The following is an 18867-nucleotide window of genomic DNA, read 5'->3' on the forward strand; positions in this document are numbered from 1 at the left end:
CCACGGGCTCAGTTGTTTGCCGTGGGTGGACCAGTGTCCACTAACGTCCGTCCAGCGGTGAGGCAAGCGAGTGTCCCTGTGTATTCCGCCCGCTCGTGTCGGTTGTTTATGTAGTGATGAATTGATTCAATTTTGTGTGTGCCAACAAAGTGCTTTTCGGGGGTGCCGAGGTGGTGTTCTACATATCCCAGGAAGATTTTTTAACCTCCGAACTTATACAAAAAAACCCCCCCCGAAGAAAAAGAGATGAATCGTCAGTGTAGGGCTGCGAGTGTTACAGCAGTTCCAGCAAGCTATCGGTTCGTTGCTTATTTTCTAAACTGCTGACTAACTCAAAAATAATATTAGTCCCCATGTTTCTTTTTTTTTTTTTGGGGGACAAATTTAGAACCATTTAGCGTAAACACAGACGTGATCGTTCAGCCGGGTTTCCGGTTACTTTTGGTCGCTACGTGCGTGTTTTGTTCGTGCAAGAAAAAGGGAGCTGTGTGTCTGTGAGTGTGTTTTTCTTTTTGCAACCGTGACATTCTGTCGCAGGTGTTGCGCGGCCCGAGACCGCTCACAATCTTCCAGGTGTTCGGTTATAATTTGCGGTACTGGGTTAACCGATAAAATTGATGAACGGCGATGGTGGTAAATTTGTAGGTCCGCTTCAATCTAGCAGCAGATAACAGAGGGTGCCTATAAAATAGACCATTCATCGTTTACTACAAACGTGTGTCGTGCAAATTGATTGCCGAACGTTCGCCAAGGTGTGTGGTACACTGGTGTTGATGTGTTGTTTGACAAAGAAATCGTCTAATTTACACGACACTGTAACACGCTCACAGAAAACTCATAATCTTAAACACCTCCTGGTGGCACTGCGTGGTGTGGAAGGTGGTCGTCGGTTCTTCGCCTGCTGATAACTGCTGATTGCGCAAGTAACGATTATACAGAGATACGAGCACTACCTACGTAGCGAGTTGACTCTCCGATAGCCGGTTTGAAGGATGCGCGGTGTCGGTGCTGGAAACGCCGCGTGTATGAACCGTTTTCACACAGCACACTTCAAATATCTTCAAATGCTTAGAATCTGACGAACGCGCTTTAACTATCAGCCTTTACACACCCTCTCTCTCTCTCTTCTGTCTTGTTTTCCGTCAGGCTTGGCCCATGTGAACTACCACTGCCGGACCAGTGGCTTGTGCATACACAACTGTCGCAGTCAGCGCAATCGTCTCAAGCATCGTTCTACTCCACATCGCAAACCGGTGGCCAAAGTTTGGGTGGACTGGGTGGACTGTCAGCCACAACACTGCCGATACAACAACATTCCACCAGTGCCCAGCAGCAGTCATCAGCTCAGTTGCAACACCAAATCAACGTGCCGCAATCAGCAGCCGCAACAGCTACACCGGGAGCAGCTCCAGCATCACAACTGCAGAGTCAGTCAAAAATAATGAATGTCGTCGTACCATCCGTGGCCTGTCCGCCTACTGCATCGAAAAAGATTCGCCGCAAACCAGACGCGAAGGTAAGACGATCGCGAAAAAGATCCGCGGTGCAGTACTGTCGATCACTTCGTTATTTGTTTCGCTTCTATCAATTCACCATTTTGATCTTCTCTGTTTGTTTGTTTTTTTTTTTCATCTTCTTCTCTCCAAGCAGCAGCCACAGTCACAGATCAACAAGTGCAACAACGAGAAACGTCGCCGAGAGCTAGAAAATGAGTATATTGAACAACTTGGCGAGTTTCTGCAGATTAAGCGGGATATGACCGCTTGCAAACCAGACAAAGCGGCGATACTAAGTGAAGTTGTACGAACGGTAAGTGTTAGGTTGATTGAAGATTCCACATTGTTATTAATATATTCATGTTTAAACATTTTGAAGTATGTTTTGAGTTTTCAATCTGACGGCGAAATAAACACAGACAAATCACTTTGAGGCGAATCATGAATGCATCGCAGAGTCCTGTTGAAAGTAATATTGATTAGCTTTACCACCAACTTCATCAACAACAACAGCCTTTCTTTTCGTACTTAAGCCAGTGCATCCTATTATCATTTCGTTTGTAGAAGAGTAAGAAAAGTGTTCAGTAAAAAAAAAACTCGATTCGAATGCATGTTGCGGCGCCAGACATCACTTAACCACGACGGATAAGCCACTGATTGGAACGGGTTCTATTTTTAGCTCATACAAGTCTTGATTTTACTACCCGCCGGGTTTTGTTTTCTTAGATGTTATGTATGACCACTGGGAAGTACAATTTTACGCGCTAGTGTGTTTACGAGCTTTGCAATTGATAGGACATACGTTAGGTGTCTAACATCAGTGAGCACTCTGCGTATCTGCGCGAGTGAATCATTAACTAACATTCTGAAACAAACAACTAACGATTATCTTTTCTTTACAGTTTCGTTCTATGCTAGAGCAAGGAAACCCGAATCTCACTGGTTCGCGGTGTTCCAAATGCTCACCGGATTGTTCTGCTTCCTGCAAACTGCACCCGGTGCAACAGGGAGAAGTGTCATCCACTGAACCGCCACTACCGGAACCATCGGTAAACGGCCACTCGCCGGAAAAGTCAGCCTACTTCGAGGCGGTGCAACATTACATCTCGAACGTCGGCTGGGCCCTACTGGAGATCAACTCGGAGGGTGTGATCGAATGTGCCACGGAGAACGTCCGCGACGTACTGCATTACTCGCGCACGGAACTCCACGGACAGTCTATATATTCGTACCTGCATACTGGTGATCATTCAAAGTTGAGTCCTATTTTAAATAAGAATTCGTTTGAGCTAAACTGGGATCAAAATGAAGTAAGTAGTAGTGTACAATCTGTGCACTTGTCTGCAAGAGTATGTGCATCACTAATGCTTGTCCCTTTTCTCCCGTTCGCAGATGTTCTATCAGACGCCAAAGCGTACCATACGTACTAAAATTCGTTGGTTACTGAGGGCGCCAGAAGGAGCAAACGAAACGATCGAGCAAAAGCAGCAGCGCTTGGAAAAATACAAGGATCTGCTGATCATCTCTGCTCCTGTGAAGGATGATACGGAGGAATCGTCCTCGGTGCTTTGTCTAATTACACTACCCGAGGACGAACAGGCAACCATAGAAACTACCACCATGCCACAAACGCTGGACGAACAGCTAACGTTGAAGCTGGATACTAGTGGTAACATTATAAGTAAGTTTCCCAATCGAATTGATTTGTCGAATGCTTTTTTTCGAGAAGACGCCAAAACTAATGACGACAATGCTCTCCCTTTGATAGATTATAACTCATCGACGCTAAGGAAACAGTTTGCAGGAAATCTTACCAAAGAAACAATTCGGTCTATCTACGACATATGCCACTATCAGGATCGACCACGATTGAACGAGCACCTCAGCAATGTACGCTCGTCGAACGGAACCCCTCACGAGCTGACCTACCGGCTGCGTCTCGGTGGACCGGATGTTTACGTGCACGTGAAGACCCAGTCGAAACTGTTCCGCAGCACAAAACCAAACGAATCGGACTTCATAATGGCCATCTGTACCGTACTGACGGAAAATGAAGTCGCCATGCTCTCGTCGGACGGCGGCAGCGGTGGAGGAATGGTGATGGGTGGAAGTGGCAGCAGTGGTGGCCTTAGTGCGGCAATGAGCGGCAACAACATTAACAATAACAACGGCAACAGCAGTAGCAGTAATCCTACCTCATCCTCATCCATGGGGCTGCTAATGCCAAGCACGAGCAGCTCGGTGACAGGAGGCGGCCTAAATGGTGCCAACGACGTCGTAGCTCGTCACATGGCCCAAATCACACAGGGAGTTAGTAATATGGGTGGACCGCTGATGTCGAGTGTGCTTAATGGAGGTAGTGCCGGCACGGGTAGCAACAGTTCAAGCTCCTCGAGTATGCTCGGCGGTGGGGGAGGATCGGGCGGTGGTGGGATGACCGGAGGGAGTATGAGTGTATCCGGTGGTATGACAGGCCCGGGAGGTACACCGGGATCGGGAGGATCCGGCATGGGTCCCGGCGTAGGCATGGTTGCGGGAGGCAATACTGGCATGGGACCGGCCACCTCGATGAGCTCGATTGTATCGCCGCGTAGTAATCCCAACTCATCGTCGCTGTTGTGCGCTCCATCCTCCGACAATAGTAACTTCTTCAACACGGACTTTGAGCTCGAATTTCCACATTCCACGTTCGACATGGAGGCGGTTGGTGTCGGGTGGGACTCGCGACCCGACTCCCGTACCAGCGTTACTCCGGTCAGCACCCCTCGACCTCCGTCCGTTAGTGCGTACAGCCCAGCGGCCGCACCGATGTGTGCGTCACCGATGACGCCGTACTACTCAGGCAACACGATGGGCGGAATGCCTTCACCTTCGAACAACAATGGTGCAGCAGGTGGCAGTAGTAGTGGCGGGGGCGGTGGCCTCATCAATCCCAGCTTATCCCTGAACAATAATAACAACAATAATAGTAATACCAACAACAACAACACTGGAACACCGTTCGGCACGAATGCGTTTCAGTTTCCGTTCGACGACAGCAAGGATAAGCTGCAGGATATGCAGTCGCAACAACAGCAACACCATCACCCCCATATGTCCCCAATGCAGCAGCAGCATCCGTCTGGGATGGCATCGCAGCAAATGGTGCAACGGCAGCAGCCGCAGCACCCACAGCAACATCACCAGCAACATCTGCAGCAGCATCTTCAGCAACAACAAACGCAGCCACCATCGAATACGCACGATTCCGAGCGATTACGGAATCTGCTTACAACCAAACGACCTCACTCAAATGCCTCATCCTCATCCGGTTTGGATATGGACCATGACCATCGGAATCCGAATCGAATTTTAAAGGTATGTGTGTGTACTTCCCGTTACGAAAGTAAACCAATTCTCGTATGTAGCTGTTGGGTATTATTGCGTATGGTTTTAACCTTCGGTGTTAGGCAATAACAAATACAATCGATGGTAGTACATAGGCATAATATTACTAACCTTAGCTTTAACTTTTTCGACTAATTTTTACAATCATCTACGTAAAGTAACGAAATATGTTGACTCTTTATATTTGGGGTACTCTTTCTCTCTTGGTGAATTGTTATTTTTTCCTATCTACATTCGATTCATTGAGTATTCTTATCATTACTGCATGGGTATGAACAATTTATCACATAATACTGCTTAATGGAGCTTTAACAAGATTATTTGGTGAGCCATCCTAGTGTATCGCTGTATTTTATACAGTAACTACATTAAATGTATGAGTGATTTTTTATGACATTTCTCATAAAAAGATTCTTTCTGAATTGTATCGTGTTGCCAATATTTTCTCAATGCATAATTAAATGATTTTTTGTGTATTCTTTCATGTGATTTAAAACAATATACTATTATCTTTTCGGAGTGGTTTAGTGGACTAGTGTGCTATTATGCGTATCGTATGTATTATGTTTTGTTGTTGTAGTTTAAAATGATTACAAATAGAAATGCAAGCAGCTGCTAAACTGAATATTTTGTCAATTTGGCTAGCGAGTTCCAGCTGCTCCTCCGTATTGTTAGCCTTCCACATAGATCGCACACCACGTGTTTAAGGATTGTTTTCCTTTGTTAGCTTATGCGATCATAGTTTTCTATTGATCACTCTCATATGTCTCCTTCTCCGTTCATTCCTTTCCTATTATAGCAGATCCTCTTATTGTACGTTTCTCTTCTTCTCTTCCTCTCTTTTCTATTTTGTAATATAATTTGTGGTTTCGTTTTGTAGGGTTTGCTAAATTCCGATGAAGATAAGGATAGTAATGGCAATAAAATAAATACCGCATCTCTTTCACAACGTATACCTCAGTCAGTTAGAACTCCAGCGCAGGGTAGTAATAATGGTGGTGGTGTTAGTGGGCTGGGATTAACAAACCGCGCGGGAAATGAGAATAATAAAGCCAGTAGCAATAATATGCTATTACAGGTACGATACTCACACTGTTCTATCCGCATTTACTTTCACTAGTTCGTTGCGTTTGTAGATTGCCATTGTGATTTTAATGAACCTTTTGCACAAGCGATGCTTATTATGTGATATTTGCTTTGTTTTTTTTCTTCTCTCAATTACGTTCACTTGAGCACGTCACTGATGTTAGTTGAACATTCCATCACATACAACAAGTTTTAATATCATCCATTCAAACTGAGTGTCGGCAACAAGTTTGATCTTACGATGTTTAAATTTTTCACGCATTTGATTGAACACACAGTTTTTATTGTACAGATTTTTGATATGTTACGTTTCCCTAGCCACTATCTTTTAACATTCCCACCAACTAACTTGTACTAACCTGTTTGTTAAAATAGTTCGCTCGTTGCATTTGACCATAAGTATTTTCATTCGGCTTTGGTTAATAACGTTCGTTATATTTTTGAATCGTATTGTTTGCTGCTGATCGTTCTAACACACAACCTAATAACTGAATTGGCACGATGGTTTAGATAGAATTGCGTAAAACAAACCGATAAACATGATACTCATGTTTAACCTTCTTCACCACTCAACCATAATATTCCAGCTGCTCAACGACAAAAGTGACGACGACGAAAGTGACGCCCGCAACCGACAAGGTCCGAGCGAACTTCTTAAGCAGCTACAAAAGGTTAAAGTAAGTGTTGTCCCGGTATTGACCTGCCGATCGAACAGATTCTGAACCAAATCATGCAAATGTTGGCACTTAGACACAGACCACACACACTATGGAAAGGACGACATCTTTATAATCCTTGAAATGGGTTAAGATTTCGTTTGTTCGTATCCTGTTTTATGAAGTTTTGCTAAGAACACTGTTATTGCTGTGTATCTAAAACTCCGTTCTGTACTATATAGGCACATGGGAAAATTAATTCTCTTCAAAATAGTGTACGCTCACTATAGAACGATCTTTGTATAAACCTTCATCAAGTAACGAACATCAATTCCGACCGCACATAACACGCCTGTTTGCTTTTTTCTTCCCTCCAGGATGAGCCAAAGGAGCATAATCCACCGCCATTGAACAACGAAGAACTCATCCAGATGTTACGGGTACAAAGTAATGATCGTAAACGGCCTTCGACCGAACCGGACGAAGGTGCCGCGGTCAAGCGATCGGACAACAGGCCGTCGAAGTTGCGCGAGCGCAACAAGATGCTTGCCTCATTGCTGGCCAACCCGGCCAAAGCACCAATGCCAATGCAAAACGCAATGCCGTTCAACCGCATCATCCCGGACATACCAAACTCGGGACTGGCTCGGCAACTCGCCAACGTGTCGAGTTCGACGGCACCGAACCAGACGCTGAATAATAACAATCTAACAACTAGCAACAATAATTTAAAACAAGTACAACAGCTGAACCAAATGCGCCTCCAGCAGCAGCAGCAACAGCAGCAGCAACAACAGCAGCAGCAGCAGCAGCAGCAAATGCGCAAATCAGCTATGCCTTCTCAATCGCAGCAACCTCCAACATCCTCCGATATCTACCTCAACCATCAGCAACAGCAGCACCATCATCAACACCCCCAGGCGCACCCACAACACCTGCAGCAGCAGCAGCAACATCATTCGCAACATCCGCAACAGCAGCACCATACGCAGCAGCAGGCATCGATGATGCAGCAGCAGCAAATGTTAGCCGCCCAGCGGCAGCAAAATTTCTCACCCGCCATCCAGGACTCCGGTATTGGTTCGGCTGGGAGCGGTTCGTTTGCCACATCGACGCCCGCGACATCGACCCAGCTCGTTTCCGAGTGGGATCCGGAGCTGAACGACATACTTAATCACGTGATTGAGATTGCACCGGAGGGCGACTTTGCCGAAAGTGAACTCAACAGTATCTTAGGTATGTTTGGTGCACCTAGAATCGGGTAATAGGTCGATCGATCTTCTCATTACTAATGACACCTGTTCTGTATTTTTAGGCTTAAGTCCGATCGAATCGTCTACATCGTCGGTTGTACCGTCGTCACAGTCGAGCCAACCGGACATACACGAAAAGTTAGCGATTAATGCAATTCAAAAATCGTTAATGCAGTATGAAAACGTCAGCTCGCCATTGCAACCCCAGCCGCAGCCTCAGTTCAGTGGTAGTCCCCCTGCCTATCCAATGCTCGGAATGGCTAGCGGAGGTAACAATGGTGCTGTTTCAGGTGGTGGCAGTGGCTCTGGTATGGGTTCCGTAGGACCAGCCGGCACTGGACCGGGTGTCGGTGCCAGTAGCGGAGGGCCTAGCGGCACGGGTAACGGTGGTACGGCGGGTGGTCCGGGATTAAATCCCGGCAGCAGTTTACAACAGCAATCGTCACAAGCGGGGCCAAACCAAAACTTCACACCTCCTCCAGTGTACACGCAGCGAATGCGGATACCGCAGGGACAGCTTGGCAACAACAGTCCCGTGGGACCCCCGAATATGCTCGCCATGCAGAAGCTGCAGCATCAAACCCGGGACCGTATTTTGCAGGAGCAGCAGCGAACCCGGTTGCTACAGCAGCAGCAGAAACAGCAGATGGTTGTTACGGTGAACCCGACAGCCAACTCAGACCTTGGTCGTAAGTCCATCTGTTTGTTGTTGAATGTTCTGGTTTCGATTTAAGTTACGTCTCTAATTACCGGCTGTTTTTGGTTTTAGCTCCGAACGTTACACTGACTCGTGCGAATAATGTGCCGGATTCACAACTTAGTCCCGGATTTTCCCCGAGTCTGATGCAGCAACAGCTGAGTCCAAGTCAAAGGACGCAACTTAGTCCGCAACAAGCAGGTACATGACGACTTTATAAGCCGTGCCTTACATCAATAGAGTAAAGTATGTTTCGGACTCTAATGTGCTTTGTACGTTTGCGTTGCAGGATTCCAAGGCAACCCGTTCAACAACAATCCAGGCCATCGTCTATCTCCTCAGCTACAACAGATGGTTTCCGGTTTTGGCAATGCGGGTGGTAATGTAAATCAACAACTATCACCGCGCCAACCACCGTACGGTGGCGGAGTTGGAGGCCCAACGGTTAACCAGCCGAATGTGGTCGTTCCTGGACAATCACCGCAGCAACAGCAACAACAGCAGCAGCAACAGCAGCAACAACAGCAACAACAGTGGCAACAAAATGCGAACGCAAGGCTGTCAATTCAGCAGCAAAACCCGATGCTGAATGCTCAGCTTTCGGTAAGCTTGGCTAAGCGTAACAGAAGTGTAATGTTGTCGGAGCGTTGATAATAACCTCTTCATTTTTTCTGTTGTAGTCGGTTGGCGGTTTTAACCCTGCGCAGAATCGACAGTTCGTCGGCCCACCTCAAAGGCAGCGAAGTACACTTAACAGTCCCGGAACGCCACGGCAGCAAAATGCGTTCGGTGGCTCCATGGTGGACGGTGGCGGGTTTCCAGGTCCACCGAGCCCCTCGCCTGTCGGCGTTTCCGCACCGAACTTTGCCAATCCCGTCTATGCCAACCAGCAGATGAGGCTTCAGCGGCAAGGCAGTGTGCCTCCGCAATCCACTCAACACTTGCCAGGTTAGTCATTGGGGGAGTGGTTAATTTCGTAGATTATTGTCGCTTTCTAGTTCGAGAGGTTTTTGTTTCTCTTCCTCTAAAGTTATCTAAATTACTGATTGAGTGGTCAATCAATCGATTGGTTGGATGGTTGGAAATGTATAATTCGTGTTGTCCTTATTGCCCAAAAGATCGCGTGTGGTATGACGCGCAGGAAGCGAGCGAGTGTTTCGATGGATAGTAAAAGAATTATCTAAATAATAGACCGGGTGCGAGTGCGCTGTGTGCACTGGTTTACGAGAACAAGAACCATGCTAAAAGATAGCTGTTTTCGCAGGATCGCCCCGTTCCGCGTACGGTGGACATGGGCCTGGTCCGGATGCCACCGGTTATGGTATGATGTTCGGCAATGCAGCAGCAATGCAGCAGCACACGGCGAACTCACCAGGCGATTTCTTCAATCGCAGTCAAACTGGTAAGAGACGCAATGTACCCAATCCACCCAATTCCCTCTCAAGCACCACCAACCATTTCAACGCACACCACACATCCACATCACATCGTCATACAAACGCTCTGGTCTCTCGCAAACTACGAAGCACTCCATCCGCGCCTTTGTCATGGATCATACGCAATCATAATGTGAGGTCCCCGAAGTGGGAACTCGTACACAATGGTACTGTTGCACGAACGAAAAAAAAGCTCCCCCATTCTTTTCTGCACCTCCGTTCTATTCCCATCATAACGACGAACCTGTGAAATCTTTCAAGCCCTCTGTGAAGCTGATTTTATCATTGCTACAGCATCGATTGAAAATTGTTTTTGCGTTTGATGCCTGAACGAGGACGAAAATTGGGCGCGCCGTGGTGAGAGTGCGTGTGTTTGCTATGCGTGGATGTGTTAATACGCGTGTCATTACATTACCCCCTTGTTTTGCTCCGTGTGATCATCAATCCTTTCATATACCTGTTCTGTATAAGTGTGTGTGTGTGTGTGTGTGTGTATTGTTCATAATGTTCTTGCTCTCTGTTGTATGTGTTTTTCATCATCATCATTCACACGTTCTCATCTTGCAATTGGGAATTGTTAAAAAAACAAACAAACTCGCTTCGTTACGTTAGTAATTCATACCGAATTGGGAACTATGTGTTTTCTGTCGTTGTTCTTGGGTGCAATTTCGCCATTTCGCTGTCCACTGTTTGTATTAGGTGTGTGTGTTTTGGTTGTTGCTTCTCTCTGTCATCTCTCTCGTAACTGTATTCCAATTCCGTCGTTTCGTACCTTATCCCTTTCCACTTGGTTGGGTGCTAATTATAAGTTGTATGTATATGATGTTGTGACTATGTGACTAATTACCTAAAAGGGGATTTACGTTAAAGCAGGCCGTATGTAATTAATGACATTAAAGATCGAATAGGTGCGAAAAATTTTATTGTAATTTGTAGATATGTACAAAGCAAAACATAAGTTTGGGCCTTTTACTTGAAACGACTTGCCGTGTTTGTGACGGTCAACGTGATTCAATTAAGATACTTGTGCCGTTACAAAGTCCTTCTGAGTCCTAAGATTTGGAAATCGCAATCCAAGGCAATATGCATAAGACAAATATTGGAAAACTAGCAATATTTGTTCACGATCATTGAGAATGATAAAGTGACACAGTGTGTGTACATACTGAACAGTATTTTACATAGGATCGCCTCATAGTGTCATTAATACCACTGTTACCACCACCAATTACTACCTTCATCAGTACGATTTGGTTTGTAAATGTATATAAATTGCACCGTCCAGGTTTTAACACCACCACCCACTGCGTGTACCGTATTCCTGTCATGGATGTGCCGTCAAACAATCATTACTGTACTTTCATAACCATGTTAATGTGTTGAATCAAAAACTCCCCCCCGTGTGTTCCTGGTGTGCTTACACAATAGTGTCACACGTCACGTTGTATATGTTTGAAACGTGTCCACCCCTCCCCCTCCCCTTACACCTTCATTCCCCCTGTCCTTCATGTTAGTCAGGGCCACCGATCGGAAGGATCGACCCGTGCCCCCCCCCCCCCCCCCCCCCTCACCCGTCGCATAATAACGACACATTTTATTCGCAGGTCTCAACGGTGGTATTATCGGTGGTGGCAATAGTATTGGTGGCGGCAGCATCGGAAACGGTGGCAATGGGCTAGGACTTAGCAATGGCACAAATTCCGGTGGCCAAAGCCTAAACCATTCGGAACTGGTACGGCAGGAGCTGCGGGCCATTGTGAGTGGCCGAGCGCAACGTCCACCATCGCACAGCCCGATGGGCCTATCGCCCCTGGGAGGAATGGCCCTGCAAAGCTGTAGCGAGGGTGGTAACGGTGTTGGTAGTAACGGTGGTCTGAATGTTTCCACCGTGGGCAGTAGCAACGGAAGTTGCACCTCCATCTCCAACACGTCCGCCGGTGGTATGCTGAGTGGTGGTATCGGTGGTGGTAGTAATGTGGGTGGTGGAAGCACACGAACATCCTTGTCGGATGCCGGAACGTCCGGACCGATGCTTCACAGCGGTAACACTTCCACCGGGCTAGATCCATCGATGCTGTTCAATTTTCATCTCACCCAGAAAGGTTAGTGTACTGCGCGCCTATAAGCACTAGGCGCCCACGGACGAAGAAAAAGGATGGAGTGTTATATGAAATGAGGCAAATTGTCGTACCGCTCTCCCGAACATGCACATCCATTTTTTGTACAGCTGTGGCGTTTGGATTTTGGTCCACGTTAATCATACGCTTCTATCTGTTTCTTCTCCGGGTTTTTTTCGATGCGTTCTCCGTTCGTAACTTACTCGTTGCTCAAACCTCCCAAAAGTGCCCAAATGTCCAAAATCCGGCCTAAACACAGATAAAACTGCAGCATCCATCGATGGATCCGTTGTCAATGCAGAAGTGACCGATGATGATGATGCGCCAGTCGTTAGAATGCTATCGTGCGTTAGTGACAAAATTCTATCAACGGTGGACGATGAAAGTTCCAATGCGTCGTGCGCGGTGGTGGTGGTAAGCAGTGTTACATGAATTGCCTCTAAAACACCGCGTAGCAATGCACCGGCAATGGGCATTTACGATGGCCAATGCTAAACCACCGAGTGATTCTAGTGATACACACGGTCACGGGCACGGTTAATTCTTGTTTTGCAAGAACCAATACAATACCAATAGCTGTGCTGTACTATTATGAGCATCGTTCTAGCTGCCCTACATATTTTGTTTAATTTTGTGTTTAAAATGTTGTTTGCCTTACGCCAATTTTTGTTCGCCATTTCCCGCGGATCTACCCGCGAGATTTGCCAGCATCTTTTAACGAGCACCACAACTAAAAACTGTATACATTAGGGAGCTTTTGTGGCACATCATTTGGCATTTGCACATAACGGGAAGTCGGACGGTGTTGCTGCGGTGTTAATACAAAACGAACCAATTTTGTTGCATTCCGTTCAGCTCATGTATCCCTCTCATGTCTGCTATTCTGTCCCCGATAAGTATTGCTTTTTTTCATATCAATTTACACATTTTTAGCATACACCATGTCAACAGTAAAACCCTTAGCGTTACCATCCACATCATACTCATCTAGCCGGGTTTTCACCATCGTCCAACATGAACATATGAATGAAGCATATAAAGAAAAAAAAACAATGTTGTAAAATATATCCTTAAACAAACCAGCGTCATCATCACTGACCGAACAACCGGTTTGGAACAGAAGCCTGATTACTAATGATGCATCTTGTTTTGTACTTTTTTTTATCCCCGCCCCGATCGTACGCATTCGCAGAGTTTTTCGGAGGAAACACGAGCCGGTGACCCGAGAAATTCATCCCTTCTTCTGCAAAAACTTCTATCGGATTGAAGTAAAGCCCCGCGGATCCCGGTAGACGATGGAGAGCATCACCTCCTACATTTGCTACACACCACTAACCACCGCCGCAGCCTGTGGGGGAGGTCCTGTGCCGTTGACATCCTCCGGGAGTGGCACTAGCTATAAGCTAGTAATATGCAGCAAATGTGAAATGCTTTAAACACGCGGGAAAAGACAAACGCGCGATGGACGAAATGTTGTGTGTGTGTGTGCGTGTGTGTGACTGGTGCTGACAAGGTCGTCATCTGCCATACACACCATGACCATCGTGCGATTCGGAGATTGTGATCAAAACACGGTAAACCGAGGGGTAAACCTGCGCGCACACATATTTGCTAGATTGGTAAAATGTGTGCAACCCCACTAGAAGAGAGTAAACATAAAAAAAAAAACATTTAAAAAAATCTTACCTTGCAAGTGTACTGAAAAGGCTCATCCGGTGCAAGCAGAGGTGATTAACGCGACCATGCGTTAATATGCTTCACTGTGTGCCGTTGAGAGCGAAAGCAACAAATGATACAACCGATTTGTGATTTGATGTTGAAAACAAACTAAAATTAAAGTAGAAAACCACAAACACACGCCAGCGCGCCTGTGTGTGTGTGTGTGTAAAAAAGCTGAAAAACAGCGAACGAAACAGATGCATGTGATGTGCATGTAAAAAATAAAGCATACAAAGTAGAACAAAGAAAAGGGAAAGGCGAGAATTAATGGTAGTTGAGAGTGGGTTGATGGAATAGTTACGAGTAATTGCTAATCGTATTGTAGAGTTAAAGAAAACTCCCCCAACTGTACATAATAACACCCCCCCCCCCCGCCCTGTGTGCTGTGCTACGGCCACGGACACGATAAGTTAAGTAAACAAGTCATGTGTGGAAAGATGAACACAGGTTAATGTTTTTTTTTTGTGTAGTGGAAGATGTTGCTGCGTTCGCTTCTTAGGCATATTGGCGCAAACAAAATGAAGAAAAAAAACATAAGTGATCATAATAACATTGTTCGAGAACAGGTAACAAAAACAACACAACAAGAGTATAAAAAAATGGTAATAATGAATGAAGGGAAATAGAAATACCTCTAACTTTAGTTCAAAGTAAAAACTACAAGAAAAAAAAAACATGAGTAAAAGATGCTTAAAAAAAGCGGAATGTTACATCTTGGAATACACACCTACAACACAGTAACACACCACACCACCATGTATAATGAAATCAAAAAAGATAAGCATATGTTGGTTGAAGCAGATACACTCTATATCGGCTGTTGCCTGTCGCTAAATGGTTAAAACAATATATATAATATGCCTCCCAGCAGCGATAGCAGATAATAATCGAAACCAAAATACTGTAGAAAACACAAAACGAACGATTCAGCGTACGATTAGAAAGCAGCTAAGAGACACACAGACACACATAAACTGGATTATCCTCAAGAGAAAAGAAAAGCCCCGAAACCGGGTAACCGTTTGTTACAGCCAAACAGTTCACTTAATTGTGCACAACTGTACAATGGAAACTCATGCCCACACAACGCAAAACACACTCTGACTCTCTCTCCCTCTCGGATCAACAATCCAGAATTAATCGGTTTCGATGAGGAACGAAGCGGAACAATAGTAATTTTACCACACCAAAACGAAGGTGACCAAAACAAAACAGAAATGGGACTTCGAAATGGGGAAAACAACAGCAGCAAAGCAAAACAAAACATGCAACATGTTTACCAACAAAAATACACTACGAAAAAAAAGGGCCCGGTCAAAGAAGACAAAAAGTTCGTGTACTGTGATAATTTCTACTACTTTTTTCGATACCACGAACCTTCTGGTACCAGGTTGTTACATGTAATACAACAACATATTTGTTTTGTGTTATTGTGTTTTAAATTGGTCACACTTGTTTTGTATTTCCGCGATGGTGTGCTCCATTAGTGCAGTGTTGGTGCAACAACCGTTACAGCAAACAAAGGCAACCCGAATGCGCGCGCATCCTGACTGCTTTGGCATTTTCCCTTAATGTGACCGTTTGTTTTGTTTTGTTTTATTTTTTTTTTAACAAGTTGTTTAATGTTTTACACGCACGCTGTTAAAAACATCTACAATGCCGGTGCATCATTCTGTGTTTTGTTTTCTTCACTTCGGTATGATATATGCGAGCCGCCAATTTATATTACTAAGTGCTAACCGATTGCAAACACTTGAAGTTACTCTTCTGAAATTGAACACATCCCTTTTGTGCCCGTTTACAATGATGAAATGATGTACGTCGGGAGGAAGAAAATTAACATCTTTCCCTTCTGCTTATAATTGGCTTGCAAAGATGCAGATGGGGAACAGCAGCGCTCGCCCCCTTTACATTCGGTTCTTGTAAGCGGAAAAGTAAAAAAATGCAAACCCTAAAACCAAGGCTAGCATGAGATTTGCAGTAAAAGCACGAGACAAAAAAGAGAGAACAAACTCAGAAATGGTTTTGCTGTGCCAGGTGTGTATAATCGTTGCCTGAACACGCATATAGTGATCGTTGTGTATATATGAGTTGTAAAAGATGTACAAGTTTTTACTTCTTTTTTTTTAATGGTTATTATCTACAAAATGGAATTTTCTTCCATTTTATTATTTGCTCTTTGTTCGTTATAGTTCGGGGTTTGGAAATGGCAAAGCTTAACATACTAGGTTAAGGCAAACTACATCAACAAAAACACACACACACAAATTATACACTCTTCTCCCGCCCCCCCTCACAGTGAAAATGCTTCTTTTTGCGCGTTTCGGTGTCGATCAATCCTTTTTTTTTTGTGTTATTTTATCCTTTCTCACTCTACACATCCCGGGTATTGATAATTTTAGCAATTTGCGGTACCAATAGTCTGCTTAATTTAATAACACAATGTGCTTTTTTTTTACAACTTCACTGTAAATATTATTTCGCTGTTCTGCTGCACAAACGCGTCGAACAAATCCAAAATTGTTTAATTCTGTTCAAACGTCGGTTGAATTATCTTCATTACTGGCTAGCTTTCACCCACACAAACACCGAGTAATACGCATTGTTTTTTTTTAATTCCCCCCCTTTGCCTTTTAACTGCAACAACAACCCGACACCCCAATACCGAAAGAAGTACACAGAGACCAATTGAAAGCCAATCTGGAATCACTACAATTTATAATTATTAGCGTCACTACAGCTGTAATATTATTATTATTATTATTATTATTATTGTCATTATTATTATTATTAATATTATTATTTTCTATATAAAATACATTATTATAATTATTATTAATATTATTATTGCTATTCAATTATACGATTTACACGTTGAGGTTAGTTTTATTCATTGTGTTTTTATGAAAAGAAAAGGAAAGAATGAGCGCGAATATCGTTGTTTGTGTGTAAAGGTTAAAAAGCTAAAAACAAACAAATCGAGAGTGTTAAAATGTGTACACGAAGCAAAACAGAACCATTTGGGATAAATTATTACAAGTACGTTGAAGCCGCAAATGTTAAAATATTTTTTTTACAGAAAATTATAATAAACAAAAACAACAAAACATACACACATTTAAAAGATTGATTTAAACATGAAACAGTTGAAAACAGGAGGAAAGAATAGCGAACCCTCTCCCACACACTGAACGACGGGGAGAGTGCATGATTTGTTATCAACTATTGAACAATAAAAACAAAACATCTTAAATGCTTTATTTTTTGCTTCATTTTGTTATCACACTATTTTCGATTTTAGTACTTTAAGTTTTTTTTTAATTTCTACATTGCTAAATAAGTGTCGCAGTTTGCGTATTGTGCTGTTTCACCCAACGACAGTATGTATAAAAAGAAAATACAGCTAAACGGCAATAGCAAAGCTGAACTGCATGAAGCTCTATTACGCTATCCACAAATCAGCTCGATTTGTAATAAAATATCAACAACACTACCCATAGTACATGAACAAAGTGCATTACTAACATTTGAAGCGCGATGCTACTTGTATAGGTATTTGACTGTTTGCCTCCACTTACTCACGATGTAAACCTCAAAATTAATAGAAACAGCGGAAACTACAATTATCATCGGCTAGGTTTGCGGGGCAGGCGTCATTGTTACAATTAGCGAGATGTTTTGCTTCACCTGAGGAACGCTACGAGTCACGGTAGCCATACAGAGAGGAGCGAAACGGTGGCTTGACATATTTTGCGAAATGCTTCCAAAGCACTATTATTACTGGTAAACCGATACCCGATTCCGATTACTATATACAAACACACACACACACCCAGTCAGCCACAACTGGGGCCCGAAAAAACCAAACGAACCAAAACTAAACTAAAACAAACATACGTAAGCTTATGATAGCGGTACAGCAAATGGTGGTTTCGAAGCCCGATTCGGCATCATACCGAAAAACGTACTAAATCTCTAAACGTACTACTATTACTACTACTACTACTACTACCACTTCAATCGTAACACTACCACATTAATAGCATGAAGATAGCAGAACCAAGTATATGAACTCAATATCTTCCTGTTTTCCTGTTTGCCGAAGCCTTTCATACATAATGGTGAGCAAAAGAAGTAACGCACGGTGTAACAAAAAGTATAGGTGAAAGCTGTAAAATAGTGTCCAGTAACCCGAAATAAAACCAAAATAACTCGAAAAATAGAACGAAAAAACAAAACCAACAAAACACTGCCTGTTCTCACCGACAGAGAACAATAAGCAACAATTAGCAAAACCACAAAACGGGCCAACAACATGTCGCAGCGAAAAAACAAAAAATGGCAAAGCTTTCCATGAGGTGAAAGCACAAAAAAAAACAACAACAGTGAAGCTTTTGTTACTTACAAAGTGTTTGAATGGTGAAGTCACGTTTTCAGTTCGTTAAGGGATTTTCCCTTTTTTAAATTATTATTTCAAAACTTTATCTTACTTAAACTTTATTGTTTTTCGTTGGTTCTTTATTCAATGAAACCACTTTCATTAAAGCGCAAGAAAGCGTCGAATGTTATTCGCGAACAAAGCAAAGATGCCTCCTTGGATCACACTCGATTATGTACAATTCGCAAACTGTACTTACTTCCACGAGGGTGGGGAATGTGTGTGGGTACCGTGTATATTAAAATAAAATACAAATAGAACAACGTACAAACCAAAAACGTTTCGAAGGGACTAGTGGGTTAGTTTGAGTAACGACAGGACTGTTTACAAACAAAAATATATTCAATGAAAAAGGAATAATAATATACTTAACAACTAGACCTCATAATGCCAGTTGTTAAATGTAAATCAGATCAAAAGCTACAACAAAGCTACAAATTACTGTAAGTTTATCTGTAAACTCACATCTTTCTCACACTCTCCAACACTAACTTTATCTCTCTCTCTCTCTCGCTCTCTGTCTCAGACGGTTTACAATTTGAGATAGTTGTGTAATGAAAATGAGAGGTAAATTAAAAGTAA

The 18867-nt window shown here is 43.7% G+C and overlaps 1 protein-coding gene across 1 annotated transcript; it reads left to right on the forward strand.

The window, feature by feature from the left end:
• The first annotated feature begins 246 nt into the window (after positions 1-246).
• Positions 247-16723, forward strand: LOC128305363 (neurogenic protein mastermind). The gene is made up of 16 exons (XM_053042762.1): positions 247-299; positions 1147-1516; positions 1651-1809; positions 2399-2806; positions 2889-3177; positions 3265-4853; positions 5764-5961; positions 6557-6646; positions 7003-7861; positions 7941-8567; positions 8648-8776; positions 8865-9178; positions 9256-9523; positions 9828-9977; positions 11616-12113; positions 13321-16723. Exons 1-16 carry the CDS (start codon positions 247-249, stop codon positions 13347-13349), a joined length of 6030 nt encoding a protein of 2009 aa, XP_052898722.1. The 3' UTR covers positions 13350-16723.
• Positions 16724-18867: the final 2144 nt, after the last annotated feature.

Source organism: Anopheles moucheti, chromosome 3 (assembly GCF_943734755.1).
Source record: "Anopheles moucheti chromosome 3, idAnoMoucSN_F20_07, whole genome shotgun sequence".
NCBI classification, from domain to species: Eukaryota; Metazoa; Arthropoda; class Insecta; order Diptera; family Culicidae; genus Anopheles; species Anopheles moucheti.